At 42.3% G+C, this 25334-nt stretch overlaps 1 protein-coding gene across 1 annotated transcript in view; it reads right to left on the bottom strand.

The window, feature by feature from the left end:
- PLEKHM3 (pleckstrin homology domain containing M3) overlaps window positions 1-25334 on the bottom strand; it is a 70773-nt gene that overhangs the window by 3613 nt on the left and 41826 nt on the right. Inside the window, exon 6 of the mRNA XM_005144647.2 lies at window positions 9378-9535. Within this exon, the coding sequence (XP_005144704.1) occupies window positions 9378-9535 (158 nt within the window). The remainder of the gene's footprint in view (window positions 1-9377; window positions 9536-25334) is intronic.

Genomic DNA, 25334 nt, shown 5'->3' with positions numbered 1-25334 from the left:
TCAGAGTTGGTGCCATAGCTGAAGCTCTGACCGGGACCCCGTGCTGTTGGGCACTTACCAGAAGCAGTCCAAATAGCCAGACCTGGGTCTCACAGTCTGCTGCACTGGCAGCCAGCATGACCACTGTTGGTCCATTCTGATGCCCCCAACCCTGACTGCTGCTCTAAAGACCTATTTTCTGCTTTCTCCAGTGAAGGCTGAGGTACTCCCAGCCCCAGCCATGGGGTGCAGATAACAACAGCCTGGAAGAACAGTGCTCCGAGCTGGAGAACAAAGCTGCCTCTTACTCTCCATAGGGACAGGCAGAGAGGATACCTGGGTCAGCCTTCACCATGTGCTTGTATCCCCTCACTGCTAAAGAAACTCAGTCCAGGGCAGGGATGGGGGGGAATGCTGATCTCACTCTTGCCTTTGTGCAAATGGTTAAATTACTCCCTTTAAAGCGATGGAGCTATACTACCCCAAGCCACCTACAGCTTTGCTTTTCATCAGATCAAATACAGTTGGTTTTAACTGATCCTGGAAATGTCAACTGGTTGACCATTCCTAATCTCACTGTGAGAAATTTTTCAGTGATGTCAAAAATCCTACCAAAATTACGTTCCTTCTTAGAATATTACAAACAAGTTTCTTCTTATTTAATCCTGACAATTAACTTTAACTCCACATGTGAATTTCACAGCTTTTCTTTACCACTGTTGTCAAGCCTCTATTCCAAAATGCATTTATTTCTCTGGGGAAAAAAAAGTACATTTGATCGTCTATAGAAGGCTCATGTAATATTTCACTACACTTTCGTTATCTTTCCCTTAACCTTTCTTGTTGTCACAGGTAATTCAGAGTTCAGGTACTACTTCTGAATTCTGACTTCTCTGGCTAGAGGCCAAAGCATCTTTTGTGAGACTTCCACTTACCACTGATAATAAGCTGATGAGGCTATAGCTGTTCAGGCCTTTCATGTTTCCTTCTTTAATGAATAATACTGAAATACTGCACATTAACAGCATCTTGCTATTTCTGAAATATTATTTGAAGAATTGGGGAACATTGCATGTTGTTTTCATGCAGTTTTCCATTTTCCAAGAAGGCAACTGAAATACCTTCCTCTCTATTTCAGTGTTTTCTCTCTTTTCTCTCCTTCCTGACCAACTCAATTTCTACTGAGACTACAGGGGGTGTTTTATGTTTTAAGGATGTCTCACTTGTTTGAACATCAGAGTGACAAAATGTAGAGAATTATTCAATCCTCTAAATAATTTCTATTGCACTGAAAACTGTAAGAAAGAAAGGAGAAAGCCACAGCCAGACAGGCAGTATAATGCTCTTATTATTACCATTACCAGCTACAAAGGAAAAGCCTTTCTACTTTAAAAGCATAAAAGCATTCCTGTACGCTGAGGAAATGCCAATGTTAGCATCATCCATGAAGTCTAGGCATTTGAAACATTTACATATCAATATTTGGTAAATTGTCAATTCTGTCAAGTTATTTTCATGCTTCCCACATGTATTTCACAGGCTTATGGCTCAACTAATTCTAGATTCTGCACAACCAACTGATTATACTTGTATTTTTCTTCTGTACTGCACCATCATTTAGGTGCCCATGGGCAAAATCGGGTGCACAAACAGGCAGGGGGCAACATAAAGAGGCCTCAAAGACCTTCCACATTAAGCAGACATAATCAACCAGGGATGATCAACTGGTGGCCCAGGACCTCATCTGAAAGACAGGTGTTTTGCCTCCTGGGAGCCCTGTATGTTGACAGACTGGCCAGAGTGACCATGTTGGGATGAAGCTGCTGTGACTGGCAAGGTTTACTAGAACAGCTTCTTTCTAGAACATTTTAAAACCCCACTTCCTCTGTGTTACACCTTGCACACATTTGCCCAAGTTGGAAACCCCTTGAAAGGAATTTCAGTAACTGATTTAGGGCTGAACCTTTACTGACTAGAACTTTTCAGGTTTTTGCTTCCCTTCCATGAAGAGTAAATTCAAGATAGAACGGGATTGCTCATTATGTTTTCATTAGGGTTTTTAGATGATGCTCTACATCCACCAAGCATCCGAAACACTAAGCCACCTGTAAATTGGTTATTAAAACACTGCAGTAGCTGAAGTAAGCCTTGCCTAGGGATTCCAGCATGATCACCATCCCACTCTATGCACATGTGCCTGTCTGCAAGCATCTCTCCCAGCTGTGAATATCACAGACACACCTTTCACAACTCTCACAGGCTTTAGCAGAACACAAAGAGAAGGAACATGGACTAGCCTGTGTTCACCTGCAACACAAAAAAAGCCCCAAAGGCAATCAATGCCTGACACACACGTGCATCAATATTATTACAGTTGCCTAGGAACCAGCGCAAGGAGCCTGCCTAAGGAGGGACACCCATGTAGTAAATGAATGGAAGAAAGTTGGCACTAGTGTGACATTGATTTGTCCCTATAAGGAGCTTGTTAAGATAATACCTTGTATGACAGATGGTTTTTACTAGACACGGGTGGGTTATTTTTAATACCATACTTAAAAACTATTAATGCTTCAGACTTGCTTTTGAAAGCTTTACCTCTGAAAAGGAGAATAAAAAAGGCCAAACAAAACCAGAACAGAGCCCACTTATCCAGCCCTCCAAATTGTTACAAGCCTGAAATTCACTCTAAATAATCAATTCAGTGTTCAGGGAGCCAGCAGTGATTCAAAGCATAATTGCAGTTTTCCTTTCCATATACCTGCTCAGCAGACAGGGCTTATCCTTGATATGCCAGCAGAGCTTGAAGACACTCTTCATTTATAATGGCATGGCTGGGTCTTGGGCTGGTTCCAGAGGGTACAGAAACAGCAGATATAACAGCAATTGCCAACCACTGGCCCCACTTGTGTGCTGGGGGAAGCGATGCAGTGGGGTGACCTGGTTACAGGTGACAGCAAGCAAGGGGTGTGACACAGGCTGCTCTGATGGGACTTGCCAAGTAGGGTGCCCATGGTTCACACCTGTGGAATAGCCTCAAGGACCAACCCAAACGGTGCCTCCCCATCTAAGCCATCTCTTACCCCTCATCCTGTCATGCCAGCCCCCACTGCCAAGGTAAGTTGCACCCTACAAATGTGCAAAGTGGTCAGAGATATTAAAGCCTCACAAATGAGGGGGAAAGCAGGCAGCTCACTAAGGAAGATAAAAACTAGTGGTGCTCTGCCAGTGCAGGAGCAGCTTCATTGTCAAACCCGCCATTCCTACACACACAGAAATCACAGGGCAGGTCTTCATTTTGGGTGCTCACAGAACAATTTGCTACAGACCAGAGCAGACCAAGAACAGCTTGATTTAACCCCCAGCTATTATCCCATGACAGCTGCCTAAACAGGCTGTTACCGCACCAGAGCACTGCAGCAGGGTCAAGCAGGAGCAAAGGGACACTGCAGCCCCCAGATCTCTCTTTGCAGAGCTCCATCACTCCTGATTAAGGAGGGAAGAGTGTCCTCAGCTCCCCTCTGGCTGTGGCTGCAGGGATTTATGCTACACTTATGTATGTATGTATATTCCCATGCTTGCATCTGTCAGAAGAACTAAAAACTCTCAACCTCAGTACTGCACTTTGAAAGCCAAGTTCAGAGGCCTCAAGCCAAGTAATGTGGCCTATACAAAGCAGTTCCTGAGAAACTGGTAGAGGGACACTAAATCAGTATTAGAACATTTAATCTGAAACTCTGTGATTACACTTTAGTCAGTGGAGCTGAGTTACTCTGGAAAGGGGAAAAGCTCTACCCATGGTAGATCAGCTACCTGCAAATCAATGGAGAGGCTGTTATAATTTAACTGGATGACTCTACTATTTGGCATCCTTCTGTAAGTCTCAAGTATGGAAATCCTGTGATTAAATCAGGATTTATACTTTCAATAAAAGAAAAGGGCAAAGGCACCTGGACTTCATGGCTCTGCTGTAATATTAAGACAAGCTCACCTGCACCTAAGATGAAAAAAAAGAACTTAACATTCTTAAAAATGAAGTACACAAACAACACGATTCTTGAGGCAACCTTAGAATTTCTGAGCACTTAGAGTAGGCAGTTTTGGCTTTTGTGGGCTAAAAGGCAATTGAAAAGCTGTTGTCTGGCCTACCAGGAACCATATTTGGGAGACTGAGCCTATCTTCAAAGGGGAATCTGCATGAGAAAGGAGGAGGAAGAATTAAACGGCAAGTTGGAAATAATCTAGTGTGAGGAACAAGGCACAGCAGGAAAGCCACAGAATAGAAACTGGAAGTGAGATGGCTGCCATGGCCAGGTAAGAGCACAAGGCAGCACTGCAGAGACCTTCCTACCTGAAATAAACATCTGCCTTTACAGTGAACATTCTAGTTACTACCACTCTGACATGCAACAGGTAAAACCAACCTCTAAAGCTAATACACTGCTACAATACAATGCTTGATGAAAAAGATTATAATTTATCTCTTTCTTTTTATGTATTCTAGATAACATTACTGCTCTACCCTGCACAGACAAAAATCAGGTCTGTGCCAGAAGATTCTGACCAGCTTTGACAGATTGGGGTGAAATTAAATTATCAAGAGAACTTAACATCTTCTTAGCTGCCCAGGTTTCTTTAAAGAAAGTGCTGAACAGCTCATTTCAAGGTGCTTTGAACCAACTATCAACATGGGATAAACTAAGCTCTTTCAAGAATTAAGTGCTAAACTACTAGCACAGCTCAGGTAGGCTTGGGAAAAGGCTGGCTAGCATGAAATAAGCTAATCAAAGCAAGAGGGAAAATTACATAAGTACTTTGAGTGATGCCTTTGACCTGTGCCAAGGTATTTCCTGGAAATGCTCTATACTGTATATTTCAGCCATTCTCCCAAATGCTCAAAGCTGGTTTTGTCCAGTGACACAGCATCCATAACAGAGTGAGCTGTAATCTTGCAAAGACTTTGGCATGCACATAAAGCTAAGCACAACCTCAGAGCCTTTAGTAAGACTTCTCAGTATGTATAAAGTACATTCATACATCTTATCAGGATGGTGGCCAAAGATTATAGAGGCATCCAAGCTGGTTGATATAGTCAAGCCTGTTCTGTGGCATGTCTATTTTAAACTTGGGTCTTCTGGTTTGTGTCTTAAAAGGTCTACATGTCTTAACTGATCTGCAGAACAAATTAACTTTGCAAAGTGAAAACAGTTTAGCCTTGATAAATGAATACAAACACAAAAGAGCAACTCTCCCGTGGTTCACATACATCTACAGTCACCACACAAAGGCAAGGAATTGACTGAACCGTTCTTAACCAAGCAAGTAGCTTTACCAGCAAAAACACGACAAATTGCCTGTGAAAGTAGTCACTGGGATGCTGACAGTCAGACAAGCCCAAAACGTTATTAACAGGGTAACATACAATAGTCTTAACCACAGCTATAATTACTTGATTATCTAATTGGACAGAAAACCCTTTTTAATGAGTAATTCTGTTCTCATTCCAGTGGTATTTTTCCTCAGTATTCCTTAAGATTTAAAGCTTGTTAAAAATTGTTCTAAGTTATAAAACAAATCTGGCCACATATTACAGACAATTGTACCACTCCACAGGCATTTTCTTTACACTTCTGATTCTTCATTTTATGTTATTTTAGGAGAAAGAAACAGTAACTTTTCACTACAGTAATGAAGAATGAGCAATATCAGAACAATCTGAGGGGCTGTGCCTGGCTGCTAACAAAGGGGCAAAAATACCTACTGCTAAGGAGACAATTTATAACCAGGGGTATTTCAACTCATTTCACAACACTTGTAAAAAATAAAATTAGTGATCGGATAATCTTCTATGTTTATTTGCTAAATTTAAGCCTGGAGCAAATTTTGTCCATGAAATAAAGTAGGAGGTAGATGCTCAGGTCGTTTAGGTTGCCAGAGCTCCAGCAAAAGCAGAGCTCTAAGAGTTTACATTAGCCGGCAATTTCCTCCATGAAATGTGCAATTAACTCAGGAAGCTTTAAATATAGCTCTCATGACTTAAAGGCCCTCAAATAAAATGCCAAAATCATGAAATTTAGAAAGAACACTTATGAACAGTTATATAAATATGGGTAAAGCAGAAAAGAGGAAATCAGGGGACAGAGGAATCAAAGTGACTGGAAAAGGTATCGGAAAGGATGGGACAGTTTTAAAGAAATTGTTTAACTACTGAATCGCAGCTTTCATTAAGCTGTACAGAATGGCCACTTCCCAAGAAAAGCCACAGAAAGGAAATATCATTAGAAAGCTTATGACTTTGTGAGCCCATCCTTACATTCAAGGCAGCAAACTGTTGCACTGTATTGTTGAGCAGGATGTAAAGAGCCTGCCAAGCACAGCCCACAGACCCGCTAATTAAGTGAACTGATTGTGTTTGTTTTGGAACCGTTTGCCAACAAAGGAATGTGTCATGCTGATTAGTGAGAGAAGGGTATGTAATATATGTGCATTCAAACCCTGAGGAGTGCATAACCCAGGTATTCACTCTGTTTGCTCAAGGACTGACAAAAATTACTCTCAAGCAAATAACCTGACCAAAGAGAAACTCCAGCCCTCAAGAGGGGCCCTCCTTTTCTGTCAGCTGCATCTAGCTAAAGAAGACCCATCCTCCAAAAGTTCCTACTGAAGACTGCTCCAGAAACTGCTGAGAATAGTTTGGAGAGAAGCAATCTCAAAGCTGACCTAAGAGACCATGAAGATGGAAAGATAACAGTGAGCTGAGAACCACCTTAGAATTAAAAGGCCTCTTTGACAGCTGTCATTCTTCTCTTCAAAGAGCAAGAAAGGTCAGGGAGGTAGCCAGAGAAACAAATGCCAGCTCAACACAGACACACACACACACAGACTTTGCTTTTCAAACATTCAACAGAGAGGTAAAGTTTGCAAAAGCTGTCATGCACCCACTTTTGAGTATTTCTAACCAAACAGCCCAGTTTGCTGGTAGAAGTAGCAGCATACTCAAAAATGAATGAGCAACACTGAAAACCAAGAAGGAAAAGCATGGTCTTCAGAGCTCAGCTTTTCTTCCCTCCTTAACTCAGCAGCTACTTGGCTGTCTACTACTGAGTACAAAATGTGAATACTGTGCTGTAGACAGCAAATCCAGAAAACCAGCATGGAGAGAGGAAATCACAGTCAACTCTCACTGCACATTTGGACTCAAAATAGTACAACCAAATGACAAATTGGAGCTAATTGTTTACGTGGAGCTCTGTATAACAACTAGCTAACAAGGAAAGCTGAACACATCTTCAGAAATATCAGGTATAATTTCAAGTCTTCCCACAAACCTTTTGTGAGTTGCCTTTCCATTTGCCACTGTACATCCATCTATTTCTGACTAGCCTCCTCACCTTACACTTGTCACTGTAGTGGTCTGCACACCTACCTCAAAACTCTCTTATCTGTAAGACATGGAAACAAACACAAAACCCCTCTATCTGGCCTTCTCCCTCACTGCTTTATGGCTGATGGAGCTGCACAGTAAAGCAAACTCCTCTGCTGGCATTACTTGCCTCCAGCCTGAAGGTGGAAAAGAGCAAAAATATGGAACTGAAATAATCTGGTTAGTTTCACAGAGGTGCATGTGCACACACCAGTACTAATGAGGCCAGAAAACTAAGTAGGAAAGGAAATGGAAAATGCTGGGGATAAAATCAAGGTTCAGTGATAAGGAGCACAAAACAAGTAAACAGAATGACCCCTGACGAAGTAAGAAAGAAAAACATTGGAAAACATTTTGTGCTGACTGTGTACTAATTGAAGTCATTAACAAAGACAGCTGTCTTTGGCATGACATCAACCAGGACTCCCTATTTGTGAAACAAGAACAAAAGTCCTTTCTGGCTTCTAATTCACATAAAACCAGGAGCTACAGCAGCTTCTTTTGTCTTTTGCTGAGCTGCTGACAAATATCATTTGATTCCAGAAGGGTTTACACTCCGTAATTGCAAGGTATTGTCTGATCTCAGCTGAAGGGCAGGGGAACAATATACACCCAACAATGTTTTTGTGACCAAAAATCCTCCAGACAAATCAAATGCACAGACATTTCAAGTAAACCTGTCTCCCTGTCTTCCCAAATGCTCTTACACGTTCTCATCAATCTTTGGGGAATATCTTCAATTGCCCCTTATACAGTCTCAATAGACATCTTACGTTTTATGTCATCGTAGACTCTTTTTAACCCAGCCTTTTTAACTAACATACACCCTAGATGCATTCCTTCTTGAACACCGGTTATAGAGCTCAGCTGCACACCTTGTTTAGCTTATGTCCACTGCTTTGTCAATGCAGTTTTTAGAATGAGTCTGGGTGGAAAAAAAAAGAATGTGCAAACAGTCTTTGAAATTCAGGTCAGGCTGAAAATCCCCAAAGAGCAGTGCTTGGTAACTTGCAATTTGACATCTTTGTGCACACAGGGGAATCAGATTCTTAATGAAGCCTTTTCAACAGACTGGTCCTGACTGTTTCCAAAGGTGGCTCTTCAATATTTTTTCCCTTCAATGGAACACTTTGGAGAACAAATTAAAATGCCTGTATTTGAAGCAGCCAGAAAAGTACTTATGTATGGAGGAATGCTGTGCTGTCAGGCAGACTGTCCTTCTGGTGAGTTTAAGAAAAAACCTCTCCTTTATTCGAAATACCAGACATTTTTGAAATGTCTTGTATTTTGTATTGCAATTGCAAATTGTATTTACCAATGCAGCAGTAGCACACTGCTGCACTGCCAAGACTGCTCTGTTTTCCTGCATTTTGCTTATAGGTTTCCCATGCAACCCCTGTCCCTGATCCGTATAATGTGCAATAAAGGTTCTTTTGTTTACCTTGGGAATGGCATACACTTACAGTTATTTTGTAGCCACCTGAGGATAGCAATGCCATTTACAAAAAATAAAATCTCACATACAGAGGCACAGAGGAGTCTGCACACAGAAAGCAGAGAATTAGCCATAACATCATGGGGAAAACACTGCAGAATAGATTGTTATTGCTTTATAAGAATAACCCCAGTACATCATGGGCCCAGAAGGATGTCTGGGATCACTCTAGAGAATCCACTTGGCTTTTCAGGACACTTTGCAAACTCAGAACAGCTTTGGATAGGTCATACTGTGCTATGCTAGTGGGATCATTTCCCTTTTTCAACAGTTGTTCTGAGACTCACAAGGTTTTGGGAAATAGCTCTTTGTATCTATTGCCAAGTCCACTCATGGTGGCCTCCCTGAACCAGTAATTGAGTGTAGCTGATCAGAAACATGCATTAATGGGATCCAGTCCCCAGTTATTTAATAAGAGGTCACGAGGCGGAGATCTGCAAGAATACCATACAGGAGTCAAATATATGACTGACATGACAGTACCTGCTTGTAGAAATGTCCTCGAAGGGGTAAAGGATTTCTCCATTGTTGCAAATCTCACAGATGAAACCCTTCTGACTACAAAGGCTGCAGCTGTATACATGAGAGGTGGCAAACTTGATCACCTTCCCCAAGAAAGGAGCTAGCTTTCCTTCAATAACCTGAAATGAGAAGACAGTACTTATTGACAATAACATGCAAGATTAGTAGTCATTTTAAATACAATATATTCATAGACTCATAGAATAGTCAGGGCTTGAAAGGACCTTAAGATCATCTAGTTCCAACCCCCTTGCCATGGGTAGGGACACCTCACACTAAACCATCTCACCCAAGGCTTCATTCAATCTGGCCTGGAACACTGCCAGGGATGGAGCATTCACAACTTCCTTGGCAACCCATTCCAGTGCCTCACCATCCTCACAGTAAAGAATTTCTTCTTTATATCCAATCTAAACTTCCCCTGTTTAAGTTTCAACCCGTTACCCCTTGTCCTATCACTACAGTCCCTAATAAATAGTCCCTCACCAGCATCCCTGTAGGCCACCTTCAGACACTGGAAGGCTGCTATGAGGTCTCCATGCAGCCTTCTCTTCTCCAGCCTGAACAGCCCCAACTTTCTCAGCCTGTCTTCATATGGGAGGTGCTCCAATCCCCTGATCATCCTCGTGGCCCTTCTCTGGACTTGTTCTAACAGCACCATGTCCTTTTTATGTTGAGGACACCAGAACTGTGAACTATTTGTGTACTAAGGCACAAAATATAATATTCATATACTAAGGCACAAAAAAGTAGATAGATAAAGAGCTAAAGCTAAATCATCTAACTGACAGTAATGGATACTGCCTCACATTTATGATTTTCAGTTCTTGTTATTTTTTATGCACAGATCACAGTTTTGTCTTTGCTCCTTTTCCTCCAAACCAGAAGTTTTTAACTATCTCTTTGTGAACAGAACCCTGGGTTTCCTCCTTTAGTAATGTTGTGCTTCCCACTAAAAACCATTAAAATACAATATTCCTGCCATTGCCAAAATGAATAAAACCTCAGATAAAGTCTTGACTAGGAACTGTTTTCTTCCCCTTCAGCATCCAGCTCTCAAATGGAGAAGTGCCTCAGTGCCAGACAATCCTGCCTAGGCCATTAGAAGTGATTAGCACTCCCCGTGCTGGTGTGAAAAACCGGCCATGCAGTATAGATTAAACTGCTAGCCACAACACTCATCCAAATTTGTGACTTGGTGACAATGCCTCAATAAGGGGTGCTATTCAGGCAAAATACTTTCCGTTCACATCAAACTTCCAGAGACTTTAAGGAATTCTGCTGGTGTAGGGAATAATGAAGGCCCCAAGTGTATATTCTTCTCTCCTAAGCTTCCTGTGGTCTGAATAGCTGCCTGTGAGATTAGTGATAGAAATATGTTACAGGATTTGACAGTGAACTGCTATAAAAAGGAAAGAGAACGCAATAATTGCTGACTGAAGACTTGCAAGGGCCATGCCCTAAAGCCTCAGCATGGGAAGATACACACTTAAGCATGTGCCAGATTCAGTTCAGGCACCCCTTCCCTAAACATGGTAACACACCACTTGCAATTTGGGTTCAATGTAAACATATCTACAGAAAGCAGAGGTCAAGGCAGAGAACAACAACAGAGATTTTGGAAGGACTCCATCCCTGGGTAACGTAAAACAGAAATAAACTTGTGTTCCAGAGTAGCCACGAGGGCACACGGAAAAGGAGGTAGCATTGATGTTAATGGCATCAAATAGTGTGGACTGTATTGTGCCCTCTCTTTGCTTTCACTTCTAGCCTGCTAACATCTGCAGCAACAGGAAGTGGCAATGTTATTACTAGTACTGCAGATAGGACATCTGCTCATGTTAGAGGAAAAATGACGTTCCTATTGCATCCTGGCATAGGAAGATCCCCTTCAACCAGAATACAAACAATGCAGAGAAGCTGCTGCATGAAATATTAAGTCATAGTTCAAGGTAGTGGTATCACCAGCCTTCTAACAGATAGTCAGAAGTTAGTTTAGCTCCCCTTGGCTGGGTTTTGTCTTTCACCTTAGAGAAAGAAACTTTCTGCTTGCAGACTCCAGTGTTACAGAGGGTCTGAAAGCCAAACAAGTTGGGAGAAGGGGAAAGACACAGAAGCTGATAGTATACAGCAAACAGGAGGAAAGAAACAGGTAAGCCACCCAGGCAGTGACAGTGTGACAGTCATCCTCCAAAAAGCCATTTAGCACTAACAGATGAAGTATGCAGACAAAGCTAATAAAAACATATTGCCCAAATCATTTTCATGCTACAGCAACCAGCTCTGACAGGCCACAAGCACTCAGCTTAAGATGCCAGGCTGAAGACAGAGCTGCAAACAAACTCTGAGTCTGCACTATCATCACTGTCAGCAAGGACTTTTGTTAAAACTCTGAATTAACATCATGATAATAAATATGTAATAATATAATAAACAAAATTAGCATATTATATTACCTTCCTAAGCACCAGGGGTGAATTTAAGTCTGTACAAGGTTTCCTATGAAGAGTTCACAACCTAAGCAAGACAGATTGAGATTGGGCAGCTGCCCCTGAGGAGCTGGTGTTATTTGTTCCTATTGATTTATTTATTTGTATGGCTCGCTGTAGCACTGTAGAGGGTTGGTTTGTAACTCTGGCCACCGCAGACATATAGTGAAGATGGTATCTTCAAAGAGACATGCATGCCAATTTTGCAATGTGAATTATAGGCCATTTTACTGTATTATAGGAGGAACACAAAATGCAACATCAAACTGATGTTATCACTATTTTTAGCATCTGTAAATTTTGTGTCATTTTGTTTCATCAGAGACCTCAAGGCTGCTCACAGGATGTGACTTTTCCACACAGAACCTTCTCTCATTTGTGTTTGTAGCTAATAATGATAAAATCCTCATAACCATTTACCCTGGTAAGCAAACAGGAAGATTTCTACCTGCTGTCCCCAAGAGGAGTTTCATGGTAACACTTCCACAGTGAGTGTTTTATGGCTTAGGAGAAGGAGCACAGGACATGTAATCAAAGGTGACACAACCACTCCTGTGACTAAGCACTCTCTTGTCACAGCCAGAGGACCAGGGTCAGTTGGTTTAGACATCCCAGAACCACAATGTCAGTCCCAGCACATTCTCCCAGTTGATGCTGGAATGTGATTTTGAGTTAAAGGAAACACAAGTGATTAAAGAATAGAAGTGTGTTAAATGAATGTAATGCATTATCTAGATATCAGGGAAATCATGGCAGGGGGGGTGTACATGTGAAAGACCTCAAGGGGACATCTTGGCAGAGCCAGTAACATCTGTGTCATTCTTTAGAGCTCTGTTACTAAAGCCTTCCAGTAACAGAGACTCCACAACCTACATTCTGTCTAACCCAGCACATGCCTGTTCACACTGTTGTAGTCACTCCTAAGCTTTGACCCGAAACTCTCCTAAGGACATTTCAGTTTACAAAGTAAGTTTACAAAACAGAGAAACTGAAATCACGCATTACAAGCTGCAGAAGTCCATCACATTTCATAGGAAATGTGACAACTTAGCACAAAACGTTAAGAATATGCCAAAGGAACAGAAACCAAAAATGTCAGCATCGACTTCTCCCTGAAACATAATCCAGTCTTGATACCTGAAAAGGCTTAAAAAATATTCCTGCCTAAAAAAAAAAAAAAAGAAGAGCATCAGGCTTAAAATAAAGTTTTTTGAAGTTCAGATTTTTTCTACCTACAGCTCACATGAAGAGCATGGTCTGTTTTCTAGTCCGAATTCTTTGTAGTGAAAGCAATTGTTTCATTGATCAAAATTAAGGATGAAAAGTGGTTGGTTCTCGTCATCAACTGATGGAGGGTGCAATGCAGCTTTTTGTTCCTAAACTAGTCAAGGAACCTATCCCTAAAGCATTCTAGACATGGGGACATGTTTTTACAGTGAATTTATCACTGCTGCACATGAAATATACTGGGATATGCTGCTTGGTGACAACAGGAGGAAAACAGTTGTGTTTAGAGGCTGAAAGCAAGTTGTGTCTTTGAATGGCTCCAGTGTTCAGATCAGAATCATTGTTCACCTCTGTGGATCTGGAAAAACACTTCTCCAAGCTACCACAGCACAGAAAGCCATGGCTTTGCATACTGCAGCTCCTAACTGCATGCCTCACACTAGGACTTGTATAAAAATACACACCCACCTGTACACACATAAAAGACAGGCTCTGCCCTCAAAGCTCTTGTAATCTAAATCAACAAAACAAACAGTACTTTTTACACTAACTGCCACTTATCTCCCACCCTAAGTGGGGCAAACTGTGGTTTAGAGGAGCATCCCATACAGGCTCCCTGCCCACACTGCAGAGAGCATCCCTCTGGCCAAAGCACGGCTGCAGGGGCAAGGGCTGCCTGGGAGGCAAGAGGAGAAGCTAGGAAAGCCAGCAGGAGCAGGAACCTGCCCCACTGCCCAGCCTCCTGCACCTGGATTGGGAAAGCTGAGGTGGTATTGGGAAGCAAGAGGGGAAGGCAGACACTTTTCTGCAGCAGTGGAAGAAACTAAAGGGGTACACAGTATCTGAACACATGCCAAAGGGGTGTTGGGAAAGTAATTTTAGACAATTTCTAGAACAGAGGCTTTTCATACAAGTTATGAATAAAGGTAAATCAGACTTTCTTCTCTGTGTATCTTTGTGCTACAGTTCACTTGGGTAGCAGTGTAAATCCAAAGAAACAATTATGCTCTCTATGAGGTGGGGAGGAAATATGGGGACTGCCAAATTTTACCATTCAAGCCAATGTTGGCAACAGCATCGAGAGCCCTGGGAGGAGGGAAGACACGATTCACATGCACTGGGCTATGATTTTCCTGATTCAGCAAGAAGACAGAGAAGATGAAAGGCAGCAGGGGCTATGGAACAAGTTGAAATCCCTTTGGATACATCACACTAATATGATCATGAGGGCAATGTGTGATCAGTCAAAGTTTAACTACTTGTCAGGCAGGCAGCTGTCCCCCAGAGGTTTCCTGATCCTTTTATCCAAAGACTGCAAACTGCTCCTAGTACTCTCTTCTACCAAGGTGATGTTTTGGAAGCAAGTGGGCAGCCAGCTATCTCCAGAGAATAACTGGGAAGGCCACAGACCACACAGCATCCTCCACAGGCAGAGAAATCCTACTCAGTGGCATTATGCACATATCAGGGCCATTGCCCACAGACAACTTCAAGGAGTAGCTCATATTGCCGAGGTGACTCTCACTGATATCTCTGTGTACTCTGTGCACATTTCTGAGCCCACAGCACTGCCCTGCACTGGAGAAGAAACAGACCCCTCACCTCTGAGACATGCTGAGCTACAGCTCTGTCCTGACCCCACTCCTTAACTGAGCTCTATGGACCAAGCACAACGCTCATACAAGCCCACCTCTGAAGGCTCCCACTCTCCAGCCTTAGCCTCACTCCTAGACCTCCTCCTCCCATGCAGCACAGTACAGGGGGGTCCAAAACCCCAGCCCAGAGCAGAGAGCAGTCAAGTCACTTTGTTTTCCCTTTGCAGCCAACAGACTCCTGTATGAGCACATACTCACCAGCATGAAGGAGGGTTGCACAAACAAGCCCCCCAGGAGAGCAACACAGTGAGCACAGCATTGCAATACAGATGTTTTCATGAAAAAATAAACTAGAAAAGTGCCCAAGTGGCAGAACTTGTCTCTGTTGAGAGCTCTAACCCAGAGAGATGGTAACCAGAGACATGGTAACCTGAACTCATGGCTTATAACTTTCTGCTTGAAAACAGAACAAGACATCTCACTGAGAAGCAATCTAACATTGATTAGACAAGGTAAGTATGGAAGTCCCCTCCAAACTCAGACTGTGTCATTCCCACACAGGTGACCTTATGAAGGGCTTTAGAGGAAATAGAGCAGGAATGTGCAGAAACAGAAGGAAAAATGAGTCAGTTGTAATGCACTACTGCTTCAAGTAACATCTCCAAAGCTTTCTGCCCACTTATTACACCAGGTCCACAGAAATACCCAACCTTTGCATCATGGCCACATAAATCAACACGGAAATCTATCAAACATAATGAACTTTCTGGACAGGAGAGAAAAAACAGTAGTTTTCAGCCATTTCTCAGGGCAGTGAGTGTTTGTTTTGAGGGCAGGGCTCCTATCAGCAGTGCTAGCTAAAGAAGTAAAAGGTAAGGAGTCAGATTCCATCCCTGCAGGAAGCTGTGTTGTGAATTTGAGTGAGGGTCATCAAATCCCCTACCCCATCTGTCCATTTTTACCAACTTCTAAAAGTGCAGTAGAGAGAAGGAAACCTACCCACATGTGGATATTCTGCCACTCTGGCACAAGCGACAACCAGCAACCACCATCACTTCACTGAGGCTAAGTGATCAGGAAATAAACACTAAGAAGGGAGCTACAAACGTCCCCAGCTCTCCTGAGCCCTCAGACCTAGACCTCTAATTCCTCATGTACCAAAAGCACAGAATAAAACCCTGTTTCTAACCTCATAGAGGAGTGAGTATCTGTTGCTACCGCTCTGCTCAAGAGCCCTGCAATCAGGGTTCAGTATTCCAGGTGAAGTGGTGAAAATGCTGTAAAACCTCGGTTCTGTATCACTGCCACTGTGAGACAAGCTAAATCTGCCACATGGCTCTGTGACCCCACCCTTGTAAATCAGCTTGTTAATCATTATTGTCAGAGAGGTGATAAAGCTGGTTTATAAACCAACACTGAAGCAGTAACATTAACTACTATGTAGGGTTGGTGTATTTCTCTGCAGATAACATTTATTTGAAGGCACTCTCTTTAAAGACACAGGTTTGCCTCGTAACCTCCTTCTGGAGCACAAGCAATCTGCTCCACTTATTCCTCCAGTCAGATTTACATGTCAGACACAAGTGACGCCTGGAGGGGATGGGTTAAGGGATACGAAATCCCTAAACCACCTTGAACTACAGGTTCAAATCTCAACTGGGTTGTCCTGGCCTCTCCTTCTGACAGGACAGAATTTATGATTATTTCTCAAGGCCAGACGCACACTTGGCTCTATCTGAGAGACAGACACAGACAGAATTTGCCAGGAGGCACTGACGCAATGCAGAAGAGACATGAAAAAGCCAAGAGGCACTGAGAAAACAGGAGGGGTGATAGACATGAAGCTCATTCACCATCACCAATTATATATATTGAAGGGATAGAAAGTACTTTAATTATTGGGATTAGTGTCAGGAGCATGTCTGGCAGAAAGAAGCTATCTGAAGAAGCGGTCAACAATTGTGCACAGATTTCCACCATCCTAGAAAGACAAGGTTTCTGCCTCTTCCTGGTTGTTTTCTTTCTACCCCTCTAGAAACAGGTAGTCTGAAAGAAGTCTTCTGCTAACAAGCTCAGAGGTAAGCTCCAGCTTGCCAAGACTTCAGAGTACCATAGAGAATGCACTTCCTGGAGTGAATGAAAGGGAAAATGAAATCCCCTGAACAGATTGGTTTGGATTCATCACTGTGCTCACCACCCTCCAAATGCCACTGGTGGAAGCTTTGTGGGGGACTAAACACTCATTAATCCTTCTTCACCTTCAGGATAGATGAGAATACACTTCTGAAAGAACTACCAATGATATAAAAAAATAGGGCTTGGAAAACCACTTCTAGAGACCTCCAGTTTATTCCTCACCCTGTGGCACAACCGACTGATGACTGACTTGCATAAAAGCTTCTCACCAGAGATCCCCCCAACTCTCCAGTGCTCAAAACAGCTGAAAAGTTGTTCCCAATGCCTGCTCTTCTGCTGCAGTCAGTAATCTTTGTTTCACACTCCACCTTGATCCTTACATGGTACAAGCTATTTCAGAAACCATTTTTGATGCATTTTTATTTCTGTCACAGGTGATCTCTGTCACAAGCCAGGAAGAGCAAAAGTAGTTTTGGGTGCAGGAAAGCTACAACGGTTGCCTTTACTTATTTGCTAACTGGAGAACAAACAGGTATTTTTCGCATGCATTAGGCGTGGAGATTGGGCATTAAAGCACAAAGAGTAAATAGAATCTCCACCCTGTGACAGATTTCAGCAGGGCTGGGATTTCTGTGATGAAAACATGGACTTGGAGACAAGCATGGTACAATATGCTTAGCTAAGGACAATGCAAGCTGCAGAGAAAAGAAAGGGAAAACCTATTCCCTGGCTGGGAAGTGCCTCATCATTTATATTTAGGGAACAGACAGTGCTCATGGACTGCTAATTTCCTTGAGGATTTTTTCCCTTCCGTTCACCACGTTCTCAACACTGTGAATTCTTGTTATGATTTCAATGCATAATTAATCTTTAGTTCAGAGGAAAGGGAAATGGAAGGAGGAAGGATGATCATGAGGTAAAAGCCCCAGGGAGGCAGATACCAGATCTCAGCTCTGCCCCATCTTTTGTGCAATATACTGGTCCGGTCAGCTTGCTTTGCTCCATTTTGACTCCCAGTCATCTCTTTCAGATTGCCTGTCTTGTTTATTTCAATTGCAAGTGACTTAAGGGAAGAATGATTTCTTAATATATGTGTGCATGCACACCAGAATCACTGACTGTGCACCGCTGTAAAACCAGTTCAAAAAGAACACAGCAGTAACTTCATGAGAACCACATCTTTTGTTGCTACAGCCCATCTCAGTTCCCAACAGTAAGAGTGATACCACCCCATCCTCTCTGCCCTCTTCCCTTTGCAGCTTGCACAGGTCTCTGGCTGGTGGTAGCAGGGTGGCAGCAGGGTGGACAGGAGTAGGTGAGGCCAGGGACTCAGCCAGTGCTGACACCAAAGCAAGGTGCTGGCTTTGACACATGACAGCATTTTGCCATCACTGACCTTGACACAGACAAAGCAACATCCCGCAGCCGTACATTGTGCTGTGCTAAGTCACCCCCCCCCCACACACACAGGGCAGAGAACAACCCGGAAGGAAACCTGGCAATAAACACTGTGAAGAACAAAACAATCCCAGAAAATCAACCACCAAATAAATCAAACGAAAGCAGAAATGAGTGAGAATTTGAATAAACAGAAATCACAAGCTCCCTTTGACTTCTTTGCACCAGGCAGTCCATTTACTGTTTGTGGACCTTTCAAACCAGACCACTCAACATGCTGCACTTTAATTTGGTCTTAAACTGATATTCCATAAATTAGCCACAACTGTAACAGGCACTGGGAAGAGGAGGGAAAAACAAGACAAGGTCAAGAACAAATACTGCTAATCTGTGACAAGCACATATAAGCAGGGGGCAAGGTGAGGATGGAGTTTTACATTGGTTGGGGAAGAGGAACAAACTGGTGACAGTCCAAGTGAATTTATAGCAGGAGGCAGAGGATGACAAGGTCCCTCCAAGCCCTCCCCAACGGCTCTCATGGAAAGAAAGAAAAGCCTGAAATCTCAGCAAGCCTCTGGGTACAAGCTGACACAAGTGAGAAAGAGATGGAACTGGCTCAGTACAAACAACAAGCCTGGGAATCACTTGTGCCAGCTCCTCAGCCAGCCCTGCAACATGACTCCAGCCCCACAACTTCTGCCTGCACACTCACTGTCTTTCAATCACCTTTCCTCTGTTCTCCTTCCCCCAAGGTTTCCAGGCAGCTACATGTCAATTTTGTCACACCCCAAGTTCTCCTAATCTTGTTGCAGGGATGAATTATAGCTTGTTTTAAGAAGCAGGTATTCAAGTAAAGGTTAAAGGCTACTTTAATCAAACAATGTTGAAAGAGTACCAGGAATTTGGCTGGTAGAGAGCAGAAAGCACTTTCCTTAGTTTAAAAACATACATGACTCCAAATACACACACAAGCACATATGCATTCAGGCAGAGAGTACATATGTGCTTTGGAATTTGTTTTTTCCTTAAGATAAAGCAGGCAATTGCATGCAGAACTATTAACTGACTACATGCCCACTGAGCAAGATGTTATTTCATGACTGATATCACAACATTAGAAACTTTTGCTTTGCGCAGGGCTGGATGAGGGCATTTTAAGGAGGAGTCCTCTGAAGGACTTTAGAACAAGAACACAACACACCAAGGAAAGGGCTAGGGTTACTCTGAAAAAATCCTCTGTGAATGTGAAGTACATTTAAAAAACATCTAAAAAACCTCTGCTTCTCTCATTCAAGCAGGTAGGGCTGACACAGTATTTTTTTTTGCTTGGGAAACTGGTTTTCCTGGCATGTTATTCTTTTGAGATATGTCCATGTGGAGTATGGCAATGAGATCAGAGGCCAATCTTTCACGCTGCTAACCCTGATCTCCAGTACTGGGCCTTTCATTCTGCACAGCAGAAGCCCCAAAGAACAGAAGAACCCTGGTTAGCGCTATGGACGAGAAACGGGGCAGCTTATATGGCTACTGCCTCTTCCAAGGCTGAAAATATTAAAATATCTCTGGAGATTGCAACTCAAACTCCTGCAAGACACTGGCACCACTGCTGGTTGTTTTAAACAGCTTCATTCTAAAAAGCCTAGAGGCCTAGATTATATATTCACATGGAAAAGCACACATGGATTTAATAAGCCCTGTTGAAAACTTTAGTTTCAATCAGGCTGAAAACCAGTTCTGCTATTAAAAATATCTATTAACAATCTTGCTACATCTCCACACTCTGCGTCTTCACGCACCTAAGTCAGATTATAATTTGTCACTTGCCAAAATGCTCCTGGCCAGCTCTTCACTCACGAGCCTGGCTGGCCCTGCCATACTCTCCACCTGACCATGAGCCTTTCTGAATGACAGCAGCTCCCCTCCCCATAGAGCTGCTGTGAAAAGGCAACGCCAATAAGATCACTGCCATTACCACTAATTGTAAGCAGAGCTGTCAGCACTTTGGGGAATTATACACACACCTGGAATATCAGCTAACCTGAAGATTCCTGTTCTGCTGAAAGGCAGCTCATTGCTAGCAAACTCCAGGGAGTGACAGAAATGAGTGAAAAGGAGCCATAGCCTGAGGAAAGTACACAAGCTGTTTAATTGCTCTTTTGCTATCAGACCTTTCAATATTTATGGAAATGTATAGTGTGTGGTTTTCCCATCCTAGGACTACTTTCATATTCTGCTAATACAGTTACCACAATCATACAGGCACAGATCATGAAGGATGGACATAAAGATGGCTATTAGCATCATGTTGTTATGGTCCAAGACACACGTTCACATAATTCAAGTACAGAATTATCTAAGTGCCTCAAAATCTTCATGTATTTAAGTTGTACAATATGTTTAATATAAGTCAGACAAACTAGCCCTCCAAAATGCTGGTTTCCCTCTTTTGAACGTAGTTGTGCTCAGGATGCTTATTTTAAACATACACATAGTAAAGTGGGACCAATTTTACCTTATTCCCATTAAAAATTGTCTGTCTTGTATGTCAAAGTCTGCAGCAGAGGAGAGTCCCTGCTCTTAGGATGGGAGTTGTTCCACCAGTACAAATTAACAATGTGTACACCTCTCACCTCCTCACACAACCATCTGTTTCTACCTGTCTCCTACCGAATATTTAAGAGCTGGGGCTGTACCTGACATGCCAGTTAAAACCCACTGCTGTTTCAAACCAGCTCTGCTCTGGAGCAACATCTTCCAACCCGTGGTCAGCTGACTGGTAGTAATGTACTGCAGGACTTGCATCGCCATCACACATGGTTGGGAGGCTGGGGATGTAAATCAGTGTTTTCACTATGGTGCTGAGCTCTGAACTGTGGCAGCTATGGCACTGATATGCCTGGCATTTTGCTGCCCTTGTTGAGCACAGTAAAATCCCACAAAGAACTGCGACAGACAAATCTTGAGCCATCTCAGCACTGCCAGGCCTGCCAAAAACCTAATTTTCCTTCTCATTTGCCAACTCCTACCCCGCAAGCAAAAAAGGGCTTGCCTGAACTTAAAAGGATCTGCTGCTACAGCTACATGGGTAACGTCTTCGGTAAATAAAACTCTAAGCTGATACAGCTTATACAGAATCACTGAATGAAAGAAATGACAGCAAAAGACTTTCTCATTGATAAAACAAGTTTGCACTAATGCATTTACTGGTATGGCTACATCCATTAAGAGGTAGGGTGGGCAATGTTTGTCATGCATCTATTCCAGTAACACTTCTAAAACTAGAGCAAGCCCAAAGTATATCAGCCCAGTATATAAACCCAGTTTTGTCGAGCAATATACATACACATACTAGCTTTCACCAGCACAGGCATGTGGGCTAGATGCCACAGCCCATGCTTTTTATGCTTGAATAAAAAGGAACTGCTGGTAAGGACACCACCACTGATGGGCTTGGAAGTCATGAGGCTGTATGCTACAAATCTAAGATGAGCATTTCTCAGTAATTGTATGAGGACTGAGTGACCAGAACACAAGTTTTACTTCTGAAAAAAACGGCAAGTAAAGAAAACAAAAGTCCACATGTCCTTGCAGTCCTTGCTATTGTTGGGACTCGTGAAACAACTTGTCTAACTAACCCTTGAGTTTTACACATACCCGATAAATAAACATTTCCCATCTCCTCCTCCATCTCAGTCCAGGAAAATACAGGGAGGACTCAAATTTCCCACTGGAAAAAGAGATATGATGAAAGTACAGCATGGGTTAAAAGTCTGAAAATGTGAACAAGACCTAACAATTTCTTTGTTTTTCTAATGCTTTCTAATCCTGATCTAACAATATACTAGGCTCAAATTAAGTGTAACTAACAGTTCATTGAAGTTAACTTTTATTCCCCAAATTTTTCTTAGGGAACCTTATTTGCACAAAATCTTGAACAGAAACATTGAGATTTTCATATTGGCAATGCTTCTGTTAGACCAACTCTTCACGTAGTCCGAAATGCTATCGGATGCTGTAATCAGTACTATTTACGTCAGAGGAAGATGAAATCATTGATCCATCTGTCAATAGGGAAGTCATCTTCCTAATCCCCTCAGTAAATAATATGTCTATTCTGAACCCTCATAATCTCTTTATTTTACATACTGTAACTGTGGACATTCTCATTACGGATACTTAAGCCTCTCAAAGATGATAAACTTGTGGCCTCTAATATTACTGTGACATTAAGTTCTTCCTGCTTGCTGTGTGCTCTGCAAAGACGCATTTCTATTATGGATTTGTATGCATATCTCATATTCACTGTATGAATTGTGCTATATTACTGCGAGAATACGGCTCTCCTGTTCTTCCTTTATCTCCATTGTTCTTCACACTGTATGTAGGTTCACCTACAGGTACGTAGTCAGGGAAGTTAATCTGAAGTAAATGGATGTTTTAATTAAATGTTAACAGATTAGTTTATCTACAATGTTAAAATGGATAACTTATACCACATTAAATCCCCGTATGGACAGACACATTCAGAATAAAAACAGTCTTAATATAATTTAGCTCACTTTGCTTCCAAAGTAAATGGAGATAAACCAAATGAAACCCACTTATATTTTGAATAACAGTGTTTACACAGTGATTCGGTGTAATTGAACTCATCATTTTAAATCCCCACATTTTGTCACTTCATTTTTCTTCCCTTTGTGTTGCCATGTAAACAAATCTTCAAATTGTCTTATTAAATCTCCTATCTTGGTCATGATTTCCATCCTTGACATCCAGTCATTTTTGACATGGCATGGATTCTTTTTATTTTACCATACCTTCTGAGGCCAGTACAACCAGGATGAAATAATTGCCAGGATTAAGAGTGTTTCTGCAGTAAAGACCATCATTGCAATAAACTTTGTACACTTGTATGTCTTGCTATTTGACATAAAAAACAGGCAAGATATTAGTTACGTCTCTGTGTGGATTAAGCACCTGAATTTTGAACAACAGCCATTTCAAGTCTTTCACTTTAAAAGCTCCCATTTATGTGGAATCTAGTAGAAGCAGCAAGGCTTACTGTTCCTAAGAAATGCAGTCTTGTCTGAGCCAGCTCTGTCCAAACCAATGTTTAACAGTGTGAATACTGTTAAGTTTCAAAAAAAGCAGCCCCACAATTACACAAAATGAATGGATCGTTTTGAACATCAGCTTGCATGAACTGTGTCCACACATCCACAAAAACAGTGATAGATGTCCATTAGTCACGTCAGCAGAGATTTCATACCTCTAGTAGTTTTTGGGTGAAGCTGCCCTATACTGTGCCTACTAAAACCAGCAATTTCAGGAGTCCTGCTTCCTAACAACTGGAAGTCTCCCTCTTTAGAGCTTTAATTGACTGGAATAGCCTTCAAAAACTGGCTAACAGAGATGCAGTGGTGTTATAGGTGACGCAGGGCAGATTTCTCTCTGGGCAGATGATGCAGGGAGGGTTGGAAAAGAAAGCAAGCATAGCTAATGGAGCAGAATAGGCAAGCTGTCACACTTTGAGATTCTGCTTGTTACATCTGAATGCACCTAATTAGTTATCTCATCTGTTAACACCTCCCACAATAACGACGACAAGGGGATTCTAAGAATATGTACCCCATGGGAATGCCCATAGATAGACTTGCTGTAAACTTCAATGCAGTCCCTGGGGCCCTGGTCTGCAATGAGACCTTGCTGGGGTACATGTATGTGTTTTTGTTCACTTTAAATAAACATGCACATGCAAATAAAGACCTTCACTCACTGCCTCCTTGGTTAAAGGTCAAGCCTACTCACATCTGCACTACAAGCATTTGTTACTGAGTAAAGCACTAGCAAAACTACTGCCTCACCAGGATTTGGTGAGTTCACAAAGTTATAGATCTAATTATATTTGTTTCAATTGTTTCCACTCTGTTTTTAACCTCACAGTTAAAGTCTCCCACAGCAGAGCCCTGTCCAAATGGATTCAAGTGACAACCATCCCCAGACCATCACATAGCTCAAGTATATACCTGCCATATCCACAGGGTCTAGGCATGAAGCTCTGTTAAGCCTGGAAAGAGGTTTAGATTGAATTTTGGAATAGTATTATCTGCTGCTTCAGCTACTGGCAAAAAGACATTTCAACTTTTTTGCACCTGAGAACAGACCCTCATACTACATTTTTGAATCCCAACTGCTTGGGAAGAAATTACCCATGTTTTCTAGGATCTCCACAGAGAACTTGGCTAGGAAACAAATCAGAACTGAGCTGCGACTAACCAGGGTAAAGGTTGCTTACATCTGCAGATTACCCCTCTCTGCTTTTCTAATTTACTCACCATGCCTTATCTTTCCATTAATCTTTAATAAACCTTTTAGTTAATTCCCCAAACACATGCAATCTACATGACAGCAGGATACAGTGTGAAAGCAGTCATGGATATGAGAAAATAGGCAGCAGAGGAATCAAAAGGAGGGGAAACTTTTAGGATTAAAAAACCACCCAAACTGCAGGTCAGTAGAAAATGATGAGCAACTGGGAGAAAGCAGTTGTATGGGGCAAACCAGGGAGGAGTCAGGGGCTGTACGGGTATTAGTGTTCCTCTTGCTGTTGGATTAATGTTCTCAATGGAGCCCTCCTCCTTTTTCCACTCTAGTTCCACTTTGACAAAAACAGGCAATCCAATTTCAAATTTGGAGCCTCTGAGATGTGGAAAACCCTCTCCAGGCTGACAAGGATATAGCTAGAGTAAAAGGTAAATGCAATTTAACTCACCACAGCAGAAATGGTAATCAAATTATATTGCCTCTAAATATGATAAGTTTGGGGCTGGGGCCCTCAGGGGAAGAGAAGGCGTCTTGCAAACAGAAACACAAAGAAACATGCTAAAGGGAACTGCTAAATCAATGGATGAATTGTGAGTTCTACCCTCCCTCCTTCCCGGAGGGTGCTTGATAAGCTGCTGATTGCTTCTAAAATATCTACTACCAAGGTTAGGAACTGATTAAGCAGCTTACAAAGCACTGGGGGCTAATAGATAGACCCACCAGGGGGACTGCAGCTCTGGAGTTAAGTA

Source organism: Melopsittacus undulatus, chromosome 8 (genome assembly GCF_012275295.1).
Source record: "Melopsittacus undulatus isolate bMelUnd1 chromosome 8, bMelUnd1.mat.Z, whole genome shotgun sequence".
NCBI lineage: Eukaryota > Metazoa > Chordata > Aves > Psittaciformes > Psittaculidae > Melopsittacus > Melopsittacus undulatus.
Note: the sequence above shows the minus strand (reverse complement) of the source record. Positions and strands in the feature narration are given on the sequence as shown.